Raw genomic sequence first — 26,092 nt, forward strand, 5'->3', positions numbered from 1 at the left:
ATGCAGATACCTGTCCACAAAATGAACAGAGATACAAAGGAATATATAATCTTTAGGTCCTGGACACACACTAATATTTACGATTGATTTCGCTTTTCTTGCCTTGTAATGAAAATGTAATTGCATGTCCATCTATATCACACCCAATTTCTCCCAAGGACGGGTTTACAATATGGAGGTAAGTGATGACCGTGAATCTAACAGGCCTGTGAGACCCTCGCTGGCTAAGGAAGCCCCTATGAAGACATGGCTCTGAGACAGTCAAGAAGCTCAGCCAATCCCTGGGACCGAGCACAGGCTGCGCCCTTCAGCACAGGGCATGGGCACGAGCACAAGTCCTGACACACAGGGGCCCTCAGATAGCAGTCACTGAGGCGAGGGAGCTGCAGAAGTGCCAAGGTCAGTCCTTGTTAAGTCACTGAGATTTCACCCACAATAACAGAACAGAACAGAAGACTTCTGTTTGCTAGCAGTTTCTTCCTTGGTTCCTTTGATCTTTCACTTCCAGGGGTGTCCAACCTTGTGCCGTCTCTGGGCCACAGTGGAAGAAGAGTTGTCTTGGGCCACACATTAAATACACAAACACTAACCAAAACTGATGAGCAAAAAAAAACAAAAAAGGTTTTAAGTGAATTTACTTGTAAATTAAGTAAATTTACTCAGGCCACACACAGGTTGGGTGCCTCTGCCAGGAAAAGAACAAATACTGTGATCACAAAGGTTTCCCTCTACAGTCATGTCCAGCATACTGATTTCCAATTAATGCTAACCTCATCAACAGCAAGTGAAGTTTTTACAAAAATCAGACACTAGGTTTTCTAATATTCTGACATTTCTCCCTGTGAGTCCTCTCTGTTCACAACAGGTTATACCCAGAAAGCAAGCAAGTTTTAACCAATGGTTGTGAGAGAAAGCCAATGCCCAACCCCCACCCCCACCCCCCCCCCGAAGAAAATACCAGAAAACAAAGAAAAACCCCACAGGCGCTCAGGGTGGGGGAAAGCATGACCTGTAGGCATCAGCCCCCCGAGTGCTGCTCAGACCAGCCTGGAAGTGAATCCATCTCACACCCCAGTGTGTTCACAGCCTGCCTCACTGCTCACTAGCAGGAAATGGGGCTAATGTCATGGGTCCTGGCAAGCATTTTTTAAATGAATGTAACAGAATGAAACAGAATACACTGGAAAATAAAGAAGAAAATGTCAGAACATACTACAAAGTTAAGTATTGTTCCATGAAACTTTAATTTCATCTTGGTCAACAAGGCCAGAAAACACTAACTGATCTGGTCCGAATAGCTCTCTCCCCACCCCACCCCCCAGCCCCCACCCCACCTGGCTCCAACACGCTTCCCAAACTGGCCCGGCATGGAGCAGCCCTCACATGGGGACTGAACGCCGTAGGACAAGAAAATGACTCTACAGAGCAGCTGCTTTCCGCACGTGCCGACACAGGACAGGACACCGTGTAAGGAAACACGTTCTTTTCTTCAAGCATAGTGGCTGGAGGAGCTTCCCAGAGCTGTCAGTAACTGACTGCTCTCCCAGTGGCTCCTACTGAAACGCCGCTGCCAATTTTTACAGCCAACGAGACGTTTCCAACTAAACAAACCCTCATTCGTCAATGAGGCTGCAGTGTGATTTTTAAAGAACATGAAGAGCCTGGGCCTGGTGTCCCGGGACCCCTCCCAGACATGGTGGTATTGACCCACAGAGGAGCCGGGTGCTGCTCAGGGCCCAGGCACTTACGTGCATTTCAGGGGCACAGCGTCCCAGCAGGTCGATCAGAGCAGCGTAAAAGGTCATGATGGCGTTCCCCATGTGCACAGTGTCGTCCTCCTCATCTGTGTCACTTTCACAATCATTCCAAAGAAGCAGAAAGCAAATCAAAACAGGTAACAGAGCGATGTTTCTGGCTTATTACCTATTTAGGGGAAGGGACCACTAGGTAATTCATTCTGCCTCTGCTGCTGCTTCCCATGTGCGCTTAATTTACAGCTGGACGTTTTACAGCAAAATGACAAGTTGAAGACCTGACTTGAGATTCTATCACCAAGAACACACTCGGGGGAACCTGAATATTAAGGTCCTTTCAAAGGGGAAAAAGAGGAATTGCTAATTTGATGATTTGGTGTTCATTTTTAGTGGCAGCTCATTAAAAAAGGAAGTGACTGATGGAAGCATTTGGTAAGTTTGGAACATTTTTGTGAACAGATACATTTAGAGAAAGGGTGACAAAGCTCTGTCCTATAAGGTCACCCAGGACAGTGTTTCCCCAAGTAAGTTCTTTATAAGCGTGATTTCATTCACTCGCGCATCTCCTACCCGCCAACCCACCCCCAGTAACCCGCCCAGCTCGGGGCCCTGGCCTGGCTCGGCCTGCACACCTGTGCCTGGGCTGCACGGCAACAGGGCTCGCAGGGGCACCTAGATGCTTGGGACTACGCCCCCAACCAGCCCCATTATTTCCCTACCAGTAATGCCAGCAGTGGGGATGCATGATCCCCCACAGGACGGTCACCTCCCAGATTTAAAAGGTAGGAGCGAAACACCTGGACTGATTTAAGTCCATGGATGGAACCGAGTCCTAACAACATGCGCTATGGACAAATGTAAGGTGGTCACTGCCTCCCCTCCGCCACCAAAGCTTCAACCACACATTTCATTCCCAGCATCGGGCCACCCCATCTCTGGGCTAAGGCCCCCAGTTCTCTTGCTAACAGTCTCTTCCTCTTTCACTGTTGTCATGAAAACTCATTCTAGCTGCCTCCCCACTAAACACGACTCCAATTCCAAAGGCTCGTCTGCCATCACTTGTAATAACTAGACTTTGCAGAGCCCCTGGGAAAAGTCACTGAGTACAATCTCCCACAATCGGAATTCCTCTCCTAAAGCCAGTCTTCCGCAGGTCCTTCTGTCCCTTCAGCCTGTTCCAGAAGCAAGTCCCACCCCGTCTTCCACACCCAACCCATTTGATTTTCAAGCGGAGACAGAGTTATATTGTAACTAACAGAATGCAAATTCTGTTTTGAACAGTTTCAAGACAAGGAGCACAATTTACTCTCAAGAGTGTGTATTAGACCTACGGGGTTCTGCTGCACCCGCTGGTTGGCGAGGGACCGTCTCGAGCAGGGTCCTCAGCTATCTTGATGGCCTCTTCCACAGCTGCCAGAAGACCATTCCCGCCCTCCCCCCGCAGGGCGGGGCCGAAACACTCGGGCCTCCGGATGAGCAGCCTCACCACGACGTTGGCGTTCTCCTCCACGCTCTCCCCTAGGAACAACACACACAGCGCAGGCCACGCGGGCGTTACATGGATCATTTACATTTAAAGCAAGATGACTAAAACCAACCAACAGGGTGGTGAAGCCAAAACTAAACTCATTGCTAGTTTTAGATGGACATGACAGTCATGTTCTGTTCTTGCACTTAATATTTTCAAAGCAAAGAAAAGCATTATTCAAAGTCATAGTCCTAGGCCTCATCAGAATCCAGTTATAGAAATCTGTCTGAATGTAAGTTCCTAAACTTTTAATTTTTTTTAAGATTTTATTTATTTATTTTTAGAGAGGGAAGGGAGGGAGATAGAGAGAGAGAGAGAGAGAGAGAGAGAGAGAGAGAGAGAGAGGGAGAGAAACATCAATGTGCGGTTGCTGAGGGCCATGGCCTGCAACCCAGGCATGTACCCTGGCTGGGAATCGAACCTGCAACACTTTGGTTAGCAGCCCACGCTCAATCCACTGAGCTACGCCAGCCAGGGCAAACTTTTAATTTTAAACATGATGTATAGCATCACTATCAAAATAAATATTATAAAGTGAACTGTTACTGTAAAAATCTGATTATAAAATACTCAATTTCTTTTCTAATATTTACTTACTCCATGAAAATGCTGGGGTGTATCACGATCTTACATTAACTACCACTGTGCAGTTTTAATAACAACGACCCAACAGGACCCCACTGCAGCTGGCCCTACCATTGCAGAAGACTGCGAATCGCAGGAAGTCGAGGTATCGCTCCCCTTCGACCGGGTTCCACCCAATGTCCGGGTACCCCCTGGACACCAGCATCTGGCAGCTCTGCAGGCCGCAGCCGGCCAGGTATCGCACGACCTGTGGACAGGACAGGATGGGGGCAGCAGTGTGACCCCCGGGTGACAAATCAGTCACTTGTGCTAGACCTGGTGAATGGTGCTGTCCTGGGGTGGTTCGTAACACACACAGCTTTGAAAGGTCTTTTTAATCTCATGACAATCCACATAGAAAAACCTTGAAATTAGGAAATATCAAAAACCATAACAAAGTATTATCATAAAAATGTTTATGAATAAATTCTATGAAAGAAAAATATCACTAAATTTTGTATCATTTAATTTGTGACTTTTACCTACAAAAACAATTGATAATATTTGATAAACTTCCAAAATGTTGAATGACATGTGGCCCATCTGAGATGCTGGAAGATCCTTCTAAAGTACAAAGATACTTCAAAGTGAATTGCGTCCAAAATGACCTGTCAGTTTCATTGGGGGATGGGGAGTGTGTGAGAACAGCCACAGCGAAGCGGAGAACTCACTACAGTCCCGCATCCTTGGGTTCACATCCAACCTGCATCCTTTACTGAACTATTTCAAGCAAGTTCCTGAACTTCTAAAGATAGTTTCCACTGTCTATAAAATTGGTGATAATACTACCTACCTTTTAGTACTGTGGAACTTAACACATCAGAATTTCTGTTTAGCTTTGCCTTTAAAAATTTTTATTGTTTTTTTCCTTTACCATTTAGCCACCTTACAACCCCTACCCCCCACAATCACTACACTGCTGTCCCTGTCCATGTGTCATTTTTCTGTTTCTGCTCAATTATTTTATATGAATGTTGATCCTCGACAATATTTCATAACTGACCCAATTTTAAAAGAAACCCCTAAATTGGGCATTGCCAATGGGAGTAGGTTATTAGGGGATCAACTGACCAAACAAATTAAATTACATGTGGCTCAAGCTAAATCAGTTTTGAAAAGAAATAAGTAATACAACTAAAAATATGTTACATCAATTCTCTCAAGGCATGATTTCTGTACCATAAGCTCATCTATTCGAAGTGTAGGTTCAATGGGCTTTGAGAGGCTCACACGTGCGTAAAGACGGTGCCCATCACTGGGCCCCCTGACCCGGCACAGCCTGGACAACCTGGCCCCGGCCACAACTCCTCAGCGGGCACACTCCATGCATGACAGGCAGGCACACGGTCGCCCCGCAGGTATCTTGCTGCACCTGGCTGCTCTCATGCAGAACGAGGGCTCTGAGAGCCAGTTGCAGCGTGGCCCGAGCCAGCCCTCAGCTCCAGCTCACTGCCCGCAGCATGCCCCACACGGGCACACCAGCCCACTTTGCTCCACTCCCTGCTGGGCTCTCTCTGCTCCAGCCACCCAACCCCTGCTGTCCCTGGACCCAGCCAGGTGTGCTCCTGCCTTGGGACCTTGGTGCTTGCTCCTGCCTCCCTCCGCCTGCCAGACAGCCTTCTAGTCATTGCCCCAAAGTCCCCTTCCTCCCAGCTTTTCTGCGTTCATGCGGTTTGTTGTGAACTGAAACCTCTTCTCTGCTTCCTTAAGCTCTTCCTGTCCTTTTTACTGCTTTGTGATCTACAGTCAGAAACATGTTCATACATTATATACATAAAATACATCTTCATCTCATTTATATTTATAGCAATGTAGTTTAAAATTATACTTACATTTAAAAATAAATACATTTTCCTAAAATCTATGTAGTTTAAAAAACCCATTTCCCACTGTAACTTCAGTGAGCTGTGAGTGGGGCTTTCCTTCTGTGTTGTCCCCGCTCTGTCCCATCTATGAGGACAGCACTGGCCCTGAGGGGTGCTCAGCATGAGGACAGTGCTGGCCCTGGGGGGCGCCAGTGCACAGCTGTCAAACGTATGCGAAGGTGAGTCTCCCCAGACCTCCTGACCTGCACTCTGACCACCCTCAGAAGGATTTTCTTCTTTGTGTGATTGAAAATCGTTTAATCTACACTCCAATTAAAATGGCTAATATTAAAAAGGGGGCGCGGAGCAGATGCCGAGGGGCGTGTGGGGTGGCTGGAATGTCGTCTGCTGCTGCAGGGAGCAGATGGGCAGAGGCGCCGTACAGAGAGAGAAGCGCATGTCCACACACAGGTGTGTCTGTGAAGGTCAAGAACAGCCTTGCCCCGTGCCCAAACTGGAGGCAACTCCAGTCAACTGGGAGCGGGCAGCTCAGAGCCTTTGCTTGTTGCTGCAGAGTGAGGCAGGCAGTCCAAGAAGAGTTCTGGGCAGGACAGTAATAGGATCCTTTGAGAGTCTGGCTGCCAGTGGGGGGAGTAAAGGAGAAGCCCAGAGGATGACTTAGAATGCCACTCCATCTAAAATGTGGGGGAAATGCACCTACATTCTGGCAAACATGCATGTAGCTTAGTGTGCTTAGAGTGCATGGCCTTAGTGTATCTCTGATACCTCGAACTGTTATAAACTTCCATATAAAATGTATGTGTGACATGTTAAAATGACAGTTTACTTTTGTCTTATATATGTATTCTTAATTTTATTTTTCAATTCTAGTTTGCACGCAACTCTCATACTAGTTTCAGGTGTGCAGCATAGCAGACAGACACTTGCACAGGTCACAAAGTGCTCCCTTGGATGACTCAAGGGCCCACCTGTAACCACAGAAAGTTTTCCATACTGTCCCGCTAACTGCATTCCCCATGCTTTACCTTGCAGGCTCAGGGCTCTTCTGTGGTATCAATCAGTACTACTCAACCCTATTACCTGTTCTGATTCTGTCCCTCGACACCCCTCCCCTCTGTCCTCCACCAGTTTGTTCTCTGTATCTATAAGTCTGTTTCTATTTTGTTTATTTTTTGTTATTCAGCTTCCACATATAAGTGAAATCATATGGTACATATCTTTCTCTGTCTGGCTTATTCCACTTAGCTAATACCCTCTAAGATCATCAACATTGTCAAAACTCGTAAGATTTCATTCTTTTTATGGCTGATATTCCATTGTGTATGTACCACTGCTTTTTATCCACTCATGTACTGATGGACATTTGGACGGTTTTCATATTTTGGCTTTGTAAATAATGTTGCAATGAACTGAAAGTGGATATACTTTTTTGAATTAGTGTTTTGGGTATCTTTGAATATACACCCAGTTGTGCGAACACTGGGACTTAAAGCAGTTCCATTTTTACTTTCTTAAGAACCCTCCATACTGTTCTCCATGATGGCTGCACCAGTCTGCATTCCCAACAACAGTGAACGAGGGCTCCTTTTTCTCCACGTCCTTACTAATACTTGTTGTTTGTTGATTTATTGATGGTGGCCATTCTGACCGGTGTGACATGGTATCTCATTGTGGTTTTGATTTGCATTCCTCTCATGATTAGTGATGTTGAGCATCCTTGCATACGTCTATTGGCCCTCTGTATGTCCTCTTTGGAAAAATGTCTATTCAGGTCCTTTGTCCATTTTTAATTGGATTGTTGGTGTTTCTGGTGTTGCATTGCCTGAGTTCTTCATAAATCTTGGATATTATCCCCTTATTCGATGTATCATTGACAGATACCTTCTCCCAAAAAGTAGGTTGTTGCTCTCATTTTGTTGATGGTTTCCCTCACTGTGAAAAAGCTTTTAGTTTGATGTAGTCCCATGTTTATTTTTTTCTTTTGTTTACCTTACCCAAAGAGATATATAAAAAAATACTGTCAACAAGAAATGTCCAAGTAAAACACTGCCTATGTTTTCTTTTAGGAGTTTTATGATTTCAGGTCTTACATTTAAGTCTAAATCCATTTTAAGTTTATTCTTGTGTGTGGTATACGAAGGTGGTCCAGTTTCATTTCTTGCATGTATCTGTCCAGTTTTCCCAACACTGTTATTGCATAGACCGTCTTTACCCCACTGTATGTGCTTGTTTCCTTTGTCATATGTTAGGTGATCATGAAGAAACGGCTTCATTTCCAGGCTCTCTATTCTATTGCATCGATCTACTTATCTGTTTTTGTGCCAGACCCATGCTGTCTTGTTTAGAATGGCCTCACGGCATAGTTCGGTATCAGTTAGTGTGACACCTCCAACTTCGCTCTTTTTCTCAAGATTGTTGTGCCTATTTGGGGTCTTTTGTTTCCATGCAAAATTTTGGATTATTTGTTCTAATTCTGTGAAAAATGCCATTGGTATTTTGATAGGAATTATGCTGGATCTATAGATTGCTTTCAATAGTATAGACAGTTTAAGATGTTAATTTTTCTCATCCATGAGCATGGTGGATGATTCAATTTGATAGTATTGTCTTTGAATTTTCTTCAATATCTTAATAATTTTCCCCTCAGTTAAATTTATTCCTAGGTATTTTAGCTTTGATGCAATTATAAATGGGATTGTTTTCTTAGTTTCCCTTTCTGATAGGTCATTATTGGTGAATAAAATGCAATTGATTTCTGAGTATTGATTTTGTACGCTGCTACATTATTGCATTCATTTATTAGATCTAGCAGTTTCTCGGTAGAGTCTTTACGGTTTTCTCTATGATATGTCATCTGCAAATAACGACAGTTTTACTTCTTCCTTTAAATTAGGATGCCTTTTATTCATCTTCTTGTCTGACTGCTGTGGCTACAACTTCCAGTGCTATGTTAAGTAAGAGTGGCAATATTGGGTATCCCTGCACTGTTCCCGATCACAGGAACCACACTTAGTTTGTCCCTGCTGACAGTGGTATTAGCTGCAGGTTTGTCATACATGGCCTTTATTGTGTTGTGGTTTGTGCCCTCTATTTTCAATTTGCTGAGAGGTTTTATCATAAATGGGTGCTGGATTTTTGTCAAATGCTTTATCTGTACCTACTGATATAATCACATGATTTTAATCCTTTATTCTGTTTATGTGGTGTATCATATTAGTTGATTTATGGATATTGTACCAAGCTTGCATTCCAGGACTTAGCCCACTTGGTCATGGTGTATGATCTTTTTAATGTATTGCCAAATTCAGTTTGCTAATATTTTTGTTGAGGATTTTTGATTCCATGTTCACCAGAAATATTGGCCTATAATTTTCTTTCTTTGTAGTGTCTTTATCTGGTTTTGGAATCAGGATAATGTTGGCCTCATAAAATGAGCTTGGAAGTACTTCCTCCTCTTGAATTTTTTGGAATAGTTTGATAAGGCTAAGTATTAGTTCTTTTTTTAATGTTTGGTAAAATTTACTGTGAAGCCATCCAGTCTTGGACTTCCTTTGTTGAAGGTTTTTTGATAACTGCTTTGATTTTGTTGGTTGCAAGTGATCTGTACAGATTTTGTTTCCTCTTGTTTCAGCCATGGGAGATTGTATGTTTCTAGAAATCTATCCATTTCTTCCAGATTGTCCAATTTGTTGTATATGATTGTTTGCAGTATTTTATTATAATCCTTTGTATTTCTGTGGTGTCGGTTGTTACTTATTCCATCTCCCTTCTGATTTTACTTATTTAGTTCATCTCTCTCTTTTCCTTGATGAGTATATGTAAAGGTTTAACCATTTTCTTTACCTTCTCAGAGTACCCAGTCTGGATTTCACACCTTTGTATTTTTTTAGACTATTTTGTTTATTTCTGCTCTGACCATTTTTATTTACTTCCTTCTACTCACTTTTGGCTTTCCTCAATGTTCTTTTACTAGTTGCTTTAGATGTAAGGTCAGATTGTTTACTTGCACTTTTTCTCATTTCTTGTGATACGTCTGTCTGTATTGCTATGAATTGCCCTGTTAAAACTGCTTTGGCTGTGTGCCATAGGTATATATTTTTTTGGAAGAAGGATTTTTGTGTTTTTATTTTCATTTGTCTCAAGGTATCTTTTGATTTCTTCCTTGATCTTGGTTTTGACCTGTATATAGGCCTCCATGTGTTTCAGTGTCTTTGTTTTCTTTCTGTGATTGATTTCTAGTTTCACACCACTTTGATTACCACTGTAATCAAAGAAGATGCCTGAAATGATTTAAATTTATTGAAGCTTGTTTAAAGGCCCAACAATGTGGTCTATCCTGGAAAATATTCCATGTGTCCTTAATAAAATTGTATATCCTGCAGTTTTGCAGTATAAGGCTCTCAAAATATCAATAACTCCATCTAAAAAAATAAAAATAAAAATGCATAACTCCATCTACTCTAATGTGTCACTTAAAGCCACTGTTTCCTTGTTAATTTTTTTCTGGAAGGTCTATCCATTGATGTCAATAGGGTGTTAAAGTCCCCTGCAGTGAAGTGTGTTACTACTGATCTCTCCCTTTATGTCCATCAAGATTTGCTTTTTATTTTCCATTTAGGTGCTCCAGTAGTGAGTGCATAAATGTTTGCAAGGGTTATTTCCTCTTGTTTAATTGATTCCTTTATCATTATGTAATGTACTTCTTTGTCTCTTATTATAGCCTTTGTTTTAAAGTCTGTTTTGTATGGTACAAGTATTGCAACTCGGGCTTTTTTGTTTTGTTTCCATTTACATGAAATATCTCTTCCCATCTCTTAACTTCCAGCCTGTGTGTGCCTTTTGTTCTGAGGTAGGTCTCTTGTAAATGGCACATACATGGGTCTTTTCTCATCCCTTCAGCTACCCAATGTATTTTGACTGGAACATTTAACCATCTACATTTAAAGTGATTATTGATAATTATGCATTTATTGCTACTATATTCTTTAAAATATGTTCCTCTTCTTCTTTCTTCTTAAAGAAATCCAATTCCTGTAATACTTGTTTGTTGTTGAAAAACTCCTTTAGCTTTTTCTTGTCTTCAAAGTTCTTATTTCTCCTTTACTTATCTATGATAACCTTGCCGGGTGGAGAAGTCTTGGTTGTAGGTCTTTGCTTTTTATCACTTTGAGTATTTTGGGTTGAGATATGAGGTGACAATCTTGTGGGACTTCTTCCCTTGTAGGTAACTAACTGTCTTTTTTTTGCTGCAGTTAAGATTCTCTCTTTGTCTCTAACCTTCACCATTTTAATTATGATGTATCTTGGTTTGGGCTCCTTTGGATTCTTCTTATTTGGGACTCAGCACTTCCTGGACTTGCCTGTCTTTTTCCTTCACCAGGTTAGGGAAATTTTGTCACTATTTATTCAAATAGGTTCTCAATCCCTTGGTCTGTCTCTCTTCTCCTTTTGGTACTCCTGTGATGAAGATATTATTATACTTGATGCTGTCCCAGAGGTCCATTGGACTACCCTCGTTTTTGAAAATTCTTTTTTTTTTTTTTTTTTGCTGTTCTGCTTGGGTGTAGCAAAAGACATTCTGCTGCAAATTGCTGATTCAATCCTCTACTTTATGAAACCTGCTGTTTATTCCTTCTAGTGTATTCTTCATTTGTTGTAGTCTTCATTTGTGACTGGTTCTTTTTTATGGCTTCTATATCCTTTTTTATACTTACTATTCCTTTAACTTCTCACTGAGATCATCCGTTCTTCCCCTAAATTCCTTCAGCATCCTTATGGCCATTGTTTTAAACTCTGTATCTGGTAGTTTGCTTGTCACTCTTTCACTTAGCTCTTTTTCTGGGGATTTCTCCTGTTCTTCCTTTTGGGGTTTGTTTCTTTGACTCCCCATTTTGGCTGCCTCTTTGCATTTATTTCTCTGTATTAGCTAGATCTGCTATATCTCCCAGTCTTGATGTGGTGACCTTAAGTAGAAGGTGTCTTGCAGGGCTCAGTGGCACAATCTTCCTGGTCACCTGAGCCAGGTGCTCCAGGAGTGTCCTTTTGTGGGTTATGTAAGCCCTCCTACTGCAGTTGAGTCTTAATTGTGGTTGTCCTGTCCACGTGTTGATTTGATCCTTGTGCTGGCTGACTATGAGGATTGATCCTGACCACAGTGAATGAGCTGTTATGTGGGGGCTGACCCCATGAAGCAAAAGCTACCCCAGCAGGGTCTGGTGCCTTCCAGGATCTTTATTTAGTTGTGACATTATGGCGCTAAATGGGCCATGCTCTGGTTTAGTCTCGAGCCCACCACCAGGTGTGTTGGTTCTAGGGCCTCTGGGGAGGGACCAGTGCACATCAGAGTCAGACGCTGCCTGTAACTGACCGTGGGCTACCTGTCTGGAGCAACCAAGTGAGTCGCAGTCTGTGGCTGCCTCTGCTGGGCCTCAGTGTGTATAGGAAAGGCCGGGCTACACACCAAGGCCAGCTTTCACCAGCACCAAGCCCAGGTGCAGGTCAGCAAAAGGCCCAAGGCCCACCTCCACTTGCCTCCACTCGTCAGCTGTCTGTTAGGCTCAGTCACTGAAAAAGCCGCTACCGGGAGGCAAGTTGCGTGAGGTAGGTTCTCAGTGAGTCACCAGGTAGGGACAAGTGGTGTTCAGCAGATTGACAAAGATTCTAATTTGGTACCAGTGCTGGGTCTGAGGCTGCTCAGCAGGTCTCAGGGTATACCAAAGCCAGCTGCCACCTGCCTGGGACTCGTGGACTCGTGGTGGGTCAGAGTCTCAGGGAGTCAGGATGAAGCCAGTAGAGTTAATCAGGCTAAAACAGAACAAGCTTTAGACGAGTGGAGGGTGCGCTCTATACAGTAAATCAGGCACAGGTGATAAAGTGCACCCCCCACAGCCCCGTACCTCGGTCTCTGACATTTCAGAAAACTGAAACTGTGTGATTAAAGCAAGTGCGACAGCAAATATCATGAAACAAACACACAGGAGTACAGAGAAAGTTGATTTTCTTTTCAGAGAAAAATGCACATGGTTAAAGGAAATAACATCTCAAATTCCTTGTTCTTTGTAACTTATAATTACAGTATCACGTAAAACACTTATATATAATTACAGCAACATGATTATAACTATAGGACAGTTATATTTAAATAATCCTGGAAAACAGGAGTGAGCTTGCCTCACAGCAGCACAGCGGCAAGGGGGAGGCCTACCTTCTCCAGATCCGGCTCACGCAGCGCCAAGGCCAGCTCGTTGTTATCCATCACGGAGGCTGCAGCCACGTCCAGCGGGGTCGACCCCCGCATAGCTGGTGAGGCTGTCAACCCAAACGAACATGAGACAAAACCTGGATTGTACTGCAAGTCTGAGTTCCTTGCAAAGCACATTTTCACTGCAAATTTAATTCCTAGTGTAGCACACACAGCACTACTCTGAGTCAATTCACACTGCACTGCAACGTGTACATTCCTTTTACCCTAAAAATTGAGTGAAAGTCAAACATTTACTCACCTAGACCAACGCTGCTGTTTTCCAATAAATAACTGAGGTGATCAAACATAGCTTTCTGATTCTGCCGACTTATACGACAGAAGTAACAGAGAAAACGGCAACAGTTGGCCACCATCTTGGGAAAAGTGATCTCCTACATAAAGAGCATTGGATTAGCTGTGAAAGCAAATCATCTGTATAGAATGGAGTTCAGAGGTTCGGGTCTCAGTCACACTGTCCACCCACGTGTGGCCACATCTGCAGAGCCTCAGACCCTGAAGGCCTTCATACTTCCAGACTTGGACTCGCCTAGTCTGTGAGCCACAGAGAATCAGGCGTGGCGTTACCATCCATGGCCTGATTTGGAACCAATCTACAGCCCTGAGCTGAAGGAGGCATGACTGGGGCTGGTTCAGGAATGGGGCAGGCTCGTTGTGATTCCTGAGCACTGTCAGCTGTGCTTCCTTGTGACCTGGTGCAATCTCACCGATTCTGTTCTGTGAAACTCGAGTAAGCTGGGTAATGATGCCCCCTTCAGGTAAGAAAGGGGACCGTCAGTGAGACAGTCTGCAATAAACACCCAGTGCAGGATCTGGGACCCTGACTTGGCATCATCGACGCTGTTGTAGTTGCTTTTGTCATCCTGGTTCCAGGTGGTCCCAGCCTCCCCCTTGGCCCTATCTAAGACATGTCGCCTGAGAGCCAAACCTTGCTCTGGGATCCTCAGACGACGGTGGGAGTTCCTCTTTAACACAGCATTTTACAAATATCTTTATAAGCCTGTCTAACTGGTAGGCAGAACATAAGAATTAGGGATTCATTTGTGTATTTTGAAAAATACATTGTAAAATTCCTAAAAATACTGAAATGCATTTTGCAAATCAGAAGTTATGAAATTATGCCAACTTATATGACTTATTTGTTATGTTATTCTATTCATTTGGTTTTAAAGAACTTCATTTTAAATGTTAATCCTGCAATAGTTCACACAGTCTTTCAACAAATACGCTGGAGGATCATCCTCCAGTCTCGGTTTGGATCAGGAATTCAGCACCACCCCGTCATCAAGGGGATGACTGGGTTTGAAGGACATATCTGTGTTGTGGATGCTTCATTATTCTCAATTTCAGAAAAGTAGCACAGTATAAACTTTCACTTTCTAAACATCCCCAAATGACAACAGTTTAGGGTACAGCTAGTTTCACAACAGAGGATAAAACTGTTACAGATATTAGAGAAAAACACTAGTGGCATGCCCAACTCTCACTCTGTGAGGTTTCGTTCATTTGTTTTTCACAAGCTAACTCTCCGAACAGTCCCCTCGAGAGAGTTTAGGAAATGCATGTCACAGAGACAGCCGGGATAAACAGCGTGCCAGCAATCAAAGGCATCCTTTACCTTGGACTCCCCACCGCCCAGGACGTTCACCATGACCTCCATCACCGTCTCGTGCATGCCCAGTGCCCTCATGAGGTTAGGGTGCTGGTAGAACACTTTATTATTCATGATGTCCCTGCAAAAGAACACAGGTACAGAGGGAAGCACAGAGGTCAGAGCAAACCTTCAGCAGCAATTCACCTGATCAACCGGTTAGAAACAAGTGCTGGCACAGACGAAAAAGTAAGACCAATCACAGTTAAGCCACAAAAGTAAGTACAATTGAGTTTTTCTCAAAAAGATTGGTAGCCGACTAAAAACAGTACATAAGTTGTCTATGCTTTTCATTTACATGAAATGTACTAAATATGTAAACATTCACTAATATGAAATACACTTTTGGACACATCATTCCTAATTTAATTTCTATTCAAACATGATCAACCTTCCTTTGTATAGAAATAAATCAGTTTTCATGTTAATAGGAAATTTCCTATATAGATTATTGATATATAAGTATATTTGCTTTCTGCACATGCTATTTTAGTACTATGTTCAATATTTGCATGTTTAATAATAGTAGCATTACTTCCTGTTACAAGTACGTTATTCTGGTGAAATGCTTTTAAAAGATCCACATTCTCTGAAAGAAACTGAACACACATGAAGTCCAGGCGCAAGGAATCAGACTCATTAAAACAAACATTCAGCTTCAAGAACAGCAGCAGGCGGCCCCTGAACTGCTTCTCCTCGGTGTCACTGCCTCACATAATATTACAATATGCATGTGAAGGGGGGGCCTGTAAGGACCTTAATTTTTAGTAGTCACTGTAAATGAATGAGTGTTGGGGACTGCCCTGCCTGGTCTCAGGAAGCTGTAACCCCCCATGACTTAGGCTGAGTGAAAGACCTCCGGACCAGGAGCCACTAATGAGGCAAAACTTATTTCCCTGGCATGAACTCTGCCTGTTCTAATGCCTGGCTCCCTTGCATGATCGGCAGTCAAAGACGGGTAACAATTTTCTAAGAAAGAGAATGAACCTCAGACAGACGCGATCACATGGGAATGCCCTGAGGGAGGAGATTCACGGGGCTGTGGAAATGAAGGAGTGAAGGACATCAACCCCTGCCCCCTAGGCTTTGTCAAAGCCTGAGTCCTTGTGAGAAATCCAAGTCTCCTGGCTGCCTTTGTCTTCTCTGTTAACTCAGGCTAGCAGGGGCGGTACAGCCCAGACCAGAAACGGTGGACCCCCAGGGTAATCAGGCCTGGGACATAGAATATGCAAGATCCTGTGAGATCTGTTTACTGGAGTATGTTGTTAGATTAGAATTTAAAGGCACAGACAGGAAACTAAAACTGCCCTTTGAGCCCTGTTAAATAAGACCCCAATCTCTGCCCAGAATCACAGCGGGGGTTCTGTCTGCACCTTTGTAAGTCACCTACTTCTTTTGATCTTTTCTGCCAGACTGTGAATCCACAAACTAAGTCTGTTTTCTCAATAAAAATCTGCTTGGGAATGGATACGGGGTGCTCTCCAGGAGAGAGGGTGGCCAAGCGCACTCCCCACTAGAGGGAGTGGCCATGGCACTCTCCATGAGAGAGAGTGGCCCTTCTGTCCCTATTTCCCCACAGGACCTCGTTGTCTCTGTGTATGTCTTTCTCATGTTTCAACGAGCCATGCACAGCGTTCCGTACTCTCTGCAGGCAGGTGAGCACGCATCAAACGAGGAGCTCACTTAATTGTTATTTTAACACAAATCAAATCAATGCAAGAGCTTTTTCTTTCCTGTCAGAACTTCAGCACAAAAAGGAGGTACTGGCTGCAAGGAAACGCAAACTCTGCCTCCGACTCTCGTCTCCTTCACAGGAGACCCCCACTCAGTCAGTCACTCGCTAACTTTTTGTTAGGCCACACGGAGGAAATGGAACAGCAGAATTCTCCTATGATTCCTTTCTTCGTTTTTTTTAATTTTAGTTTTTAACTTAGAATTTAGCTTACTTTTGTTTTAATAAAGAGATCTTTAAGACAGGACAACCCAGAGAAATGAGGGCCCAGGACCAGCACGGTCTGGTCTGTTCCAGGCAAAAACAGACTCGGCCACCACGGGCCCCTTCCTTCACAGCACAGCGCACACGCCACAGGTGACCCTCCTCCGCTCTCAACCCAGGTACAGCTGCGACGTCTGTTCCCGTGTCAGTTCAAGTCCTTCGTATGACCAAACTTTGAAAAGTATCTAATCGAGAATCTCGTTTGCCTGAGTTCTTGGTAAATTAAATGGATTTATAATCCAGCCACCCAGCATGCAGGCTGTCATTTATTAAATGTGTCCTTTTAAGGGATATTTCTAATTTCACAAAAAGAAACATTTTATGTTTATTTGAGAGAGAGCTTTCGGTTTCTTCGAATTCCTTTTTCCTTGGCTAATTAAGGTTACTTATTTTGAGACGCCTCCTCAGGGTAGACTTAAGGCATTAAATAAAATGCCTGAAGCTCATACAATCATAAATTAAGACTGTAAAATTTACCTTCGTTGTTCAGGCTTTTCTGTGCTCCCTCTTTGCCCAGTGAGTATATTTATTTTTAGTGTGCAGCCATTATAACTATTTAGGAATACAATCTTCCATTTTATTTTTAGGATTTCAATTAGTCAATAAGTTCATGGGCAATATATAGCATTGCTTTATGAAAATTTAAAATGTACATACATGATATCATACAACCTGAATCTTTCTGTACTTTCTCTTCCTTACAATTATTTAGTTTTGTCAAAGAAAAAACTGTTCTCTATTTTATTAGTTTTTTCAAAGAACCAACGTGAGGTTTCTTTAGTCCTTTTCATTATTTTTTGCATTTTCTTTTATCCATGTCAATAGTCATCTTCATTATCTCTTCTTTTATCTGATACTTATAGAGCTAGATTAGCTTTTTCTTGTCTAAATATCTGTCTCCAACATCCCTTTTCAACATTTTACATTGCAGATTTCTTTTAAAAAATATTTACTTACTTTTAGAGAGAGGATAAGGGAGGGAGAAAGAAAGGGAGAGAAACATCAACTGGTTGCCTCTCACAGGTGCCCCAACCGGGACTGAACCCACAACCCAGGCGTTGATCCTGACCAGGGATGGAGCTACTGACCTTTCGCTTAGTGGGATGACATTCAAACAACTGAACCACGCTGGTCAGAGCTACATTCCAGAGTTCTACATGCTTACGTTTAAGTAATTTTCTCATTTTTCTCTGGGATGTTAGTTCCCTCTTATTTTCATATCCACAAATTATCAATTGCTCAGATTTCTGCAAGTACGCACTGGTAACATTCTCTCTAAAACTCATGGTCTCCCATTCCTTCTCTCTGAATTCCATTTTCTTTTCTTGAATGTACAGCCTTTAGACGGTCTTTCAATGAGGGACAGCAAGCAAGTATTCTGAAATACCTTTGTTTCCCTCTCACTCCTGAACATGGGCTACACATTTGAAAAATCCGCACAAAGTGCAAGCTCCCCATGTTGACTTCTCAGCTGGGTGACACATCACACACTGACTGGTGCTGCCCAGTTCTGCCCTGGAGAATTCTAAGTAGTGCTTCTCTGTAAGCATTCTGGCCTTCCCCTCTATTTCCTTCTAAAATAGTCTATTTAGCGCTGGTTTTACGCTGTGGATGTAGAACTGTTGGTGCTTCAGGAATCTCTGAAGTCCCGTCTCACATCAGTTCGGAAAAACTCAAGCCAGTGGCTCCTCCCACACTCCCCTCCTTGGGCTGTCGTGCAGTGTCTTCTTTCCCAGTCTCCCTTCCAGCGCAGGCAGCCCCTCTCCGAGGCCCCTCCCTTGGGTGTCTTCCCTGCTCTGTTGGATTTTCATCTCTCAGTGCTGCAGGACTAGTCTTCCCAGAGCTGTGATCTGAGTTACTCATGTTCTCTTCTGCAATTTAATTAACTGTTTTTGATGTCAGTTACAGACATTTTTCATTTCTAGAAGCTCTATTTAGATCCTTTTCAAACATTCCTGGACTTTCTGCATGCCTTAGTTTTAGAGACTCTATGTATTCTTTTGTGTACAGCACCTTCCCATTCTCCTTGCGGCAGGCTACCTTCGGCGGAAGTTCTTGGGGGAGGTGTTCTAACCCCACAGTGTATCATATCTGCAGATGTTTATTTATGGTGGATCGTTTCCTATGTGCTTTGCAGGTTTTGACTACGGGCTAATCTTTGGTGGTATTTAGGCTTTTCGTGCATGATCTCAGATAAACTGGAGCTGAGAAGGCATACCACCAGGCCAATTTTTATGCTGATTTCTCCACTTGGGGATCCCCAGACTATGCATAAGGTACAAACATTAACCCGCAAATCTACGTGAAGCACAACCTCTGCTGCTGAGTTCTCAGTTCCTCCTTCTTCTTAAAGGGCCCAGCAGGCCCTGCCAGTGAGTGTTTTTGTCCCCATGGATTTTAATGTGTTTTTATTAACCTGCATTTTTATATATGACTTTACATCACTGAGTAACTAACTAAGAAACAAAGCCCAGGTTGCTGGCTGTGCATCGCAGCCATCTCAGACTCCAGTTATAAAATTAGACACATTTCATTATTGAGTGACTTCCCTACTCAGCGTTAAGACAATCTCTAGAAAACAACAATCTAGTGAGCATGCAATCTACACACTGCACTTCTATCAATGTACCCACTGTTCTAGGACTGGGATGAACAACTAGGAGGAAAAGATGGATGAGACAAAAGGCTATAACAACTGAATTTACCCTAGTCCCCGAATCATGAGCTTCTCCTCTTCTCGGCCCATCCTCACACTCAGCAGTGAGCGGATCTGCCCGAGCGAGGCCAGCAGGTTGATGGTGTCCTCCACGGACACAGCACTGATCGTGTAGGTCTTGGGCAGAGCCCGCGCCAGCCCACCAATGCCATCATACTGCCGGTGCAGCAGCACAAACATGGCCCGCACCAGCTCGGGATCCTCGATGACGGACTCCTGAGCCCACCGGACCATGGTCTCCGAGATCAGCTGCTGCAGGGTGGCTACAGTGTCACAACCGACAGTTTTCAAAAGGGAAAACAACAAGAGAAGACAAATGAGCTGGGCATTTCAACCGCGCATCTCCCAGTCCTAACTCATATCTGTGTTTGCACCAGAATGAATAGGAATGCTATGAAGAAAATAAACTTCATCTAAACACTTATAAATAGTGGTATATATCAATAAAGTTAGAGTGATGAGAGAATAAAATGACACAAACTAGTCTTATAGCTAAAGGGCTTTAGTTGTTTCAAAACTGCAACCACCTTTTCAAAACTACTGTTGAAATCCACACAATGACCAATGTGAATTATCCTATTTTACTTTCATTTTCTTTGTTCCACTGTCTTCCTCCAAGAAGCTCTGACACCACATGTCCTTCTAAAGGTCAGTCATGGGCATTCAAGGAGCTATTTACCCAACTGTCTCCTCATTGGAGTCATTTGCAATGGTGACCTCATGTAAATTATATTTACACTTAAATCTGGATCCTCAATGTCACTTAAAAGATCTCCAAAAGGATTTGACTGTGAAACTGTATTAAAGTGAAGTCATTTCATACACGGAAGAGTACTTGCTATGTAATGTGTAACATAGTACATCTCAAAGCAAAAGAACTTCCTTCCACACCTGGTAAAATAAATACTATTACCAAAGCTAAGTGGGTTGATATAGCCAGTTCATACCTGGTGGGGTACTCAGTTCCTATCATCAGCACTACACTGGCTCATGCTCAAAATAAAAAGTGGTTTAACCTGTTTTAACCTAGTCAAGAAAACAGATTTAAGGAAAAACAAAACTACCAATTTCAAGCACTTAACAAACTGCAGATAAAATACCAATATATTTCCACATTCCTCAAAACCATGCCATCATTTTCATAGCTCAAAATCATAAACTTGATAATAAAAAAGCAATTATAAGAAACACAGAACTCTGATTTTGAAGAAGAGCTGACTCAATTTGGTGTTGACACTACAGAACAAATTTGTATAAATAAAAAGTTTCTATGCTAAGTTAGTGAAAAATGCCCCACAATTTCAAGAGTTTATTTTCTTTCTTTCAGCACAGCACCTGAAATGGGAGTCTTGGGGGATGTAAGCTGAGGGTGGTCTCACAGACGCCAAGGGCCAGCCTGCCAGCCTTGTGCAGGAAGGTGCGTCAGAGACTTGGTCACCGCCCCTGCTCTGCCTTGGTCCCCGGTGTCAGCTGTGACTCTCCAGTTAAACAAAACGTGAACAAGCCAGAAATGGGTAACACTCATAAATATCTCAGAACCAAAGTGTAGCTACGGACAGTATCTGTTTACACTCTAATAGAAGTGTAATAGTGGCATCTTTGACTTCATGCTAAAATACTTGAAAATCAGCTGCAGAGTATTCAGATATGAAGACTAAGTTACTCCCCTTTGGCTTTCTCCTAATAGCCACCTAGTGTTGGGGGTGCCCTCCACCCTCGCAAAGCTGCCTTCTCTCCAGGTTCCTATGAATATCGAATATTGTGGACACTGCCATACACTCCTGGTGCCACTGGCGTCTGCTCAGGGACCTGATTCTTGGAGGTTGCAATCTGTTTCTCACTGGCTCATCTAGAGTGATATTAATAGTTCGACGGGTGAGCGGATGCCAGCAGCTGAGTACCCAGGCAGTGCCCCTTCTTACTGCTTACAGGACTTGCTGGGGTCGCTCGCCACTGGCTTTTCTGCTTGCCTCTTCTTCAGGTATGTCACCTTTTCCACCAGGGACAGCAGGCGGCCTCTGATTGTTAAGTCACCATTGCCATCTGGAGAGCCATCTTCGTCCAGCTCAATTCCTAGTAGGAGAGAAGAAAGTACTGAAAAAGTGCACACAGGAGAAATGGTTCTCAGGCTTTGCCACCTTTTCCATTCATAGCTCAGAGCAACACCTTGTCTGAGACCTTGGAGGACAGTGAGCCAGAGGCTCACAGGCACCCCCAGTGAGTCACACGCCGGCTCCCTCCTCTGTCCCCATTCCTGTGGGCTTGTGGCCGCAGGCAGCCGGCCCAAAATATATACCAGAGGACAGAAACCCTGTCTCAGGAGACAAAGTCCATTCTGCTCCTTGCGCCGACACAGGCCGGCATCTCTGACCTTGGGCGCCATCTGCCTAGTCCTGCGGCTCTGCCTCCATAAGTGTCAGTGGCATGTGTCAAGTTGTGGCACCAGGAGAACAGGCAGACTTAGGTGCCCTGGAGTAGGGAATGTCTGAAGCAAAACCCTGCCAATTCACAGTGTCCCCTTATCCACACTCTATATGGTATGACATCATGGCAGTCATCAGTGGCTCTTTCTTCATAAGCTGAATTAATATGGAGACAGTGATTTCATTCTCTGAATGAAAATGAAAATACCGCTGGCACTATATGTATCAGTTAAGAAGTGGTTAGTTCATTTTTTCCACTGGAACACAGACATTATCCGCACCTCTGCACAGAGAGAAGAAACACACATCCAGGACACCTAATCAACCCCATTTTTAAAGTTCTCCAAATAAAAGGGGGAAGAATTCTCTTAATAGATTTGGGCTACCAACATATAGTTTAATGCAAGATTTCCTTGGGCATTAAGTTAAGTTCATGAGATATATGCTGGTTGTCCTCGGCCAGTCTTCCAAAGAGGCCCCACAGTCTGTTTCAATACAACTGCTTGTGGACAAACTTCTTCAAACTTAACCAACCTAACACTCAGCTGTCTGCCCAAAGTACCCGGTGCCAAGCCCTGACACTGAGGGAAAGAGGGGAGAGAGGGAGAATTTGTCATCCCTGCTCCGTCTGGGAGCCTGCCTGGTCTCTCCACCCCTCCTGACTCCCTGCACAGGGCCAGGGAGCCATCTCACTGTAGTGAGTATCTCGGGCGACCCCTAACAGGCGCCGAGCCTGTCTGTGCACCTGTTCCGTCCAGGTTTACTCCTGCACCAGTGCGTGTGCACTGAGCGAGAGCTGTGCATCACAGAGGCCTCACCACAATGAGCCATGAGGTCTTCATGAAAATCCAGGAGCTGGTCTCGGATTTCCGCGGGACACGGACATTCGCTTTTGTCATCCTTGAAGTTGAGAAGCATGTTGATCTGAAAGTTTAGAACCAGGAAGAGGAAGGACAAGTATAAGAGAAAAGTGGACTCAGGAGCAACGCAGCAAAAACTGTGAAAACCAAAGACGTTCAAAACCTGTTTTGGCGTATTTGTAAATTGTTGCCCAACAGATGGAAAACTGTTATTTATCACTCAGATCAAAAAATGCCGCAAAATAAATCAAATCATTCAAAGCTTAACATGCTGCAAAACAGTCATATAATTTGCTGCTTCTTGTCACTCCACAATGTCTTAAACCTTTGTATGCTGACAGTTCTTAAATCAAGTAATATCTAAATGTTATTTAAAATATTTTATTCAGCTTCACCTAGATTTCCACTTCTCTACCTAACTTCTATACTTTATTGAATATTTATAAGAACTTGTTTTGGAATAGTAAAGAAGAAAAAATCTAAACATAATAAAAAATAATACAACAGAAAACTATGCATTTGTTCATAATTCAATTAAACAAACTGCAAGACTTTCATTTTTTAAAAGTTTAGATACAATATTAAATTTATGAATGAAGAAAATAAAGGTCTGTTAATATTCTGTAATTTTCCTTTAGGAAACAATTGTCAGTTTTCTTTCATTTTTTCTTTAAATTCATTTTTTAATATGAATTTTCAAAAACTTGTATTCCAAGGTAACTGCAGATTCCAATGGTATCGTAAGAAACAATACAAAGAGATCTCATGTACCATCGGCCCAGTACGCCCCACCAGCACCACCTTGCGAAAGAGTGATACAGTGTCACAACCGCGGCATCGCAGTGATACAGACAAAACACAGAACAAGTCCACCCCTCCAGGGTCCCTCCTGCTACCCCGTCACAGCCCCTCCCCCGTCCCTCCTGCCTGTTCGCCCCATTCCTGTCAAGCACAATCTGCTCCCCGTTTCTATTTGTTGCCAAGAATGTTACAAAAATGGAACCATACCACCTCCAGATATCTTCAGGATCTCCAGTGATGCCTCATCCCTGATATTGGTAATTCGTGTTTTCTTTTTCCTTTTTTTAGTCTCTTTAGAGGTTTGTTGATGTTTCATAACATTTTTAATAACCAGCTTTGGGACTCACTGATTCTTTTCAACTGTCCAGTTTTGAGTTTCATTGATTTCAGCTCGTATCTCTCTTACTGCCTTCCTTATGGTTGTTTTGGGTTTATTTTGCTCTCCTTCTAAATTTTTGTGATGGCAGCTTCGGTTATTCATTTGAGTGTTTTTCTCTTTTTAAATGTATTTCCCTCTCAGCACTGCTTCAGTCATTTCCACAAATTTTGTTATGTGTTATTTTATTTTTCTTTTAGTTTACCATAGTCTTAAACTCCCCCCTTGAACCACAGAAATTGCAGAAATATGTTCTTTAGTTTACAAGTTTTTGAAGATTGTTCCTGTTATCTGATTTCTAACTTGACTTTGTAATGGGGTATAGCCAGGCCCCCCAAAGAGGGATTTGTAATGGGGTCCACAACTCTGGGTCTCCAGGAAATATGAAAATATAGGCTATCCCCAAACCCACAAGTCTGCACTGGGAGATGGGACACACGGAGCAGAGCCACTGAGAGTTATTTTGAATATCAAAAGCTTCATACCCGATATGCAAAAATGGTTATCTTACATATCTATAATAGCTGGCTAGCTGCAGAGATAGGTTACATAACTACAGCCATGCTTAGAGACAGGGAGATGGGAGTGACTTCGACCCATACTGCAACTGGGAGGCAGCTCCCCCTGGTTACAGCGCCTGCATGAGAGCTTGGAGATGGTTCGCTCCACGCCACAGGGTCATGCCTCCCCACACTTACTATGGCAGCCAAGAAAGGCTGAAAAAATACGGGAATGCTGGGAGGTATAGCCAATTGTGGAAGGAGTCAGAAACGGGGCTGCAGAGGCAGATTTGCACTGGGATTTAAACCAAGGGCAGCAGCCATACAGGTTGGAACCACGCAGTTTTGGGGTGGAGAAGGGGCTCCCTTAACCACTCAGCTTAGGAAGCAGGAGAGCAAGATGGAGCAGCCATGAAGAGCTCTTTCTTAGCAGTTTGGAAGAATGCAGGAGACACTGCAGGAAGGAAAGGGGTGAAAGGACTCTTGCTTATGGGCCATGAAAAGGTGCCACATGGGTTTGGATTAAGAACTGGAGATCCCAGCAATGCTGCTGATGATGCTGGGAACCGCAGGAAGCCTGCCTGCTGAGCACAGATTACTGGGAAGAATCAGGAATTAGCTGAGCCACAGACTTCTATTTCTTTTCCTGAGATACGGTACCCCTGACTGGGCAAAGGGGGGAAGGAAGGACTGTGTGTGTTTGTGGGTATTTTGAGGGACTTTTGGGATTTTAACGAAGACATTAAGTCATTATTTTAAGTCTGTATGACTTCTGAATAAACAGTTCCTTTCCTTTTCACCAATCTCTGGCACTGAGAGTGACAGTTCCAATTCCCTGGCACAGGACAGAATCCACAGTGACACAGGAACCCCGTAGCCCCTGCATCCATTCTGTAACAATGTCACTATGAAGAAACAACATTCTGCATGACAAAGATCCAACTATTTTTAATTTGTTGAGTCATTTTATAGCCTTAGATATAAGGGCTATAAAGGTCCATCTTTGTGGGTGTTTCATGGGTGATTAAAAAAAATGTGTATTCTGCTGATGGGTGGAGTGTTTGTTGCACAATATCCAAAAATCCTGTTGTCGATGACAGTGCTGCATGCTCTTTGTTTTTACTTACTGCCGCCCAGTTGTATCAATTATCGTGAGAGAGGTGGTAAAGCCTCCGACCATGTGTCTATTTCTCCTTTCCGTTCTGTGCTGACTTCACATAGTGTGCAGCTCTGTTGTTCAATGCGTCACATTATCAATACATAATGTTGTGTCTGTCTCTGGTCATTTTCTTTGCTCTGCTACAGGCAATCTTTCTTTCTTTCAATTAATTTTTCATGCTATTATCTTTCTTCATGCTTTTACTACTTTCAACCTATCTACATCATTATATTTGAAGTGAGTTTCTTGTAGACGACATAAAATTAGGTCAAGCTTATAAAATCCACTCTGCCAATCTCTGTCTTTTAATTGGTATACCTGATTATTTATATTTATGAATTTATTAGTATCTTATACCTAAGGCCTGCTACTTTACCTTTTCATGTGTGTTCTAATTTATTTTCTCCCAATTTGCTGTGGATTCTGTGACAAATTTTAGGATCCCATTTTGAATTATCCATGGTATTTTTTCACGTTTCTTTGTAAAACTGTTTTAGCGATGGCTCTGGATATCCCATTATATATACGTAATTTATCACAGTCTCTGATGTCAACATTTCACCGGTTTAGTGAAGTGTAGAAACCTATCTCCTTTATGTTCCTTATTCCCCTTCATT

At 43.1% G+C, this 26,092-nt stretch overlaps 1 protein-coding gene across 6 annotated transcripts in view; it reads right to left on the reverse strand.

The window, feature by feature from the left end:
• RYR2 (ryanodine receptor 2) overlaps nucleotides 1–26,092 on the reverse strand; it is a 540,637-nt gene that overhangs the window by 156,806 nt on the left and 357,739 nt on the right. For all 6 annotated transcript variants that reach the window (XM_045860807.1, XM_045860777.1, XM_045860769.1 and 3 more), the window contains 9 exons: nucleotides 22,598–22,703; nucleotides 21,286–21,429; nucleotides 19,346–19,619; nucleotides 14,612–14,726; nucleotides 13,235–13,367; nucleotides 12,937–13,040; nucleotides 3,979–4,114; nucleotides 3,086–3,272; nucleotides 1,749–1,851 (listed from right to left, as the gene is read on the reverse strand). In XM_045860807.1, coding sequence (XP_045716763.1) covers nucleotides 1,749–1,851; nucleotides 3,086–3,272; nucleotides 3,979–4,114; nucleotides 12,937–13,040; nucleotides 13,235–13,367; nucleotides 14,612–14,726; nucleotides 19,346–19,619; nucleotides 21,286–21,429; nucleotides 22,598–22,703 — 1,302 coding nt within the window. The remainder of the gene's footprint in view (nucleotides 1–1,748; nucleotides 1,852–3,085; nucleotides 3,273–3,978; nucleotides 4,115–12,936; nucleotides 13,041–13,234; nucleotides 13,368–14,611; nucleotides 14,727–19,345; nucleotides 19,620–21,285; nucleotides 21,430–22,597; nucleotides 22,704–26,092) is intronic.

The sequence above is a fragment of the Phyllostomus hastatus genome, unplaced genomic scaffold (assembly GCF_019186645.2).
Source record: "Phyllostomus hastatus isolate PE091 unplaced genomic scaffold, TTU_PhHast_1.1 phas_contig_148, whole genome shotgun sequence".
In the NCBI taxonomy this organism is placed as follows: domain Eukaryota; kingdom Metazoa; phylum Chordata; class Mammalia; order Chiroptera; family Phyllostomidae; genus Phyllostomus; species Phyllostomus hastatus.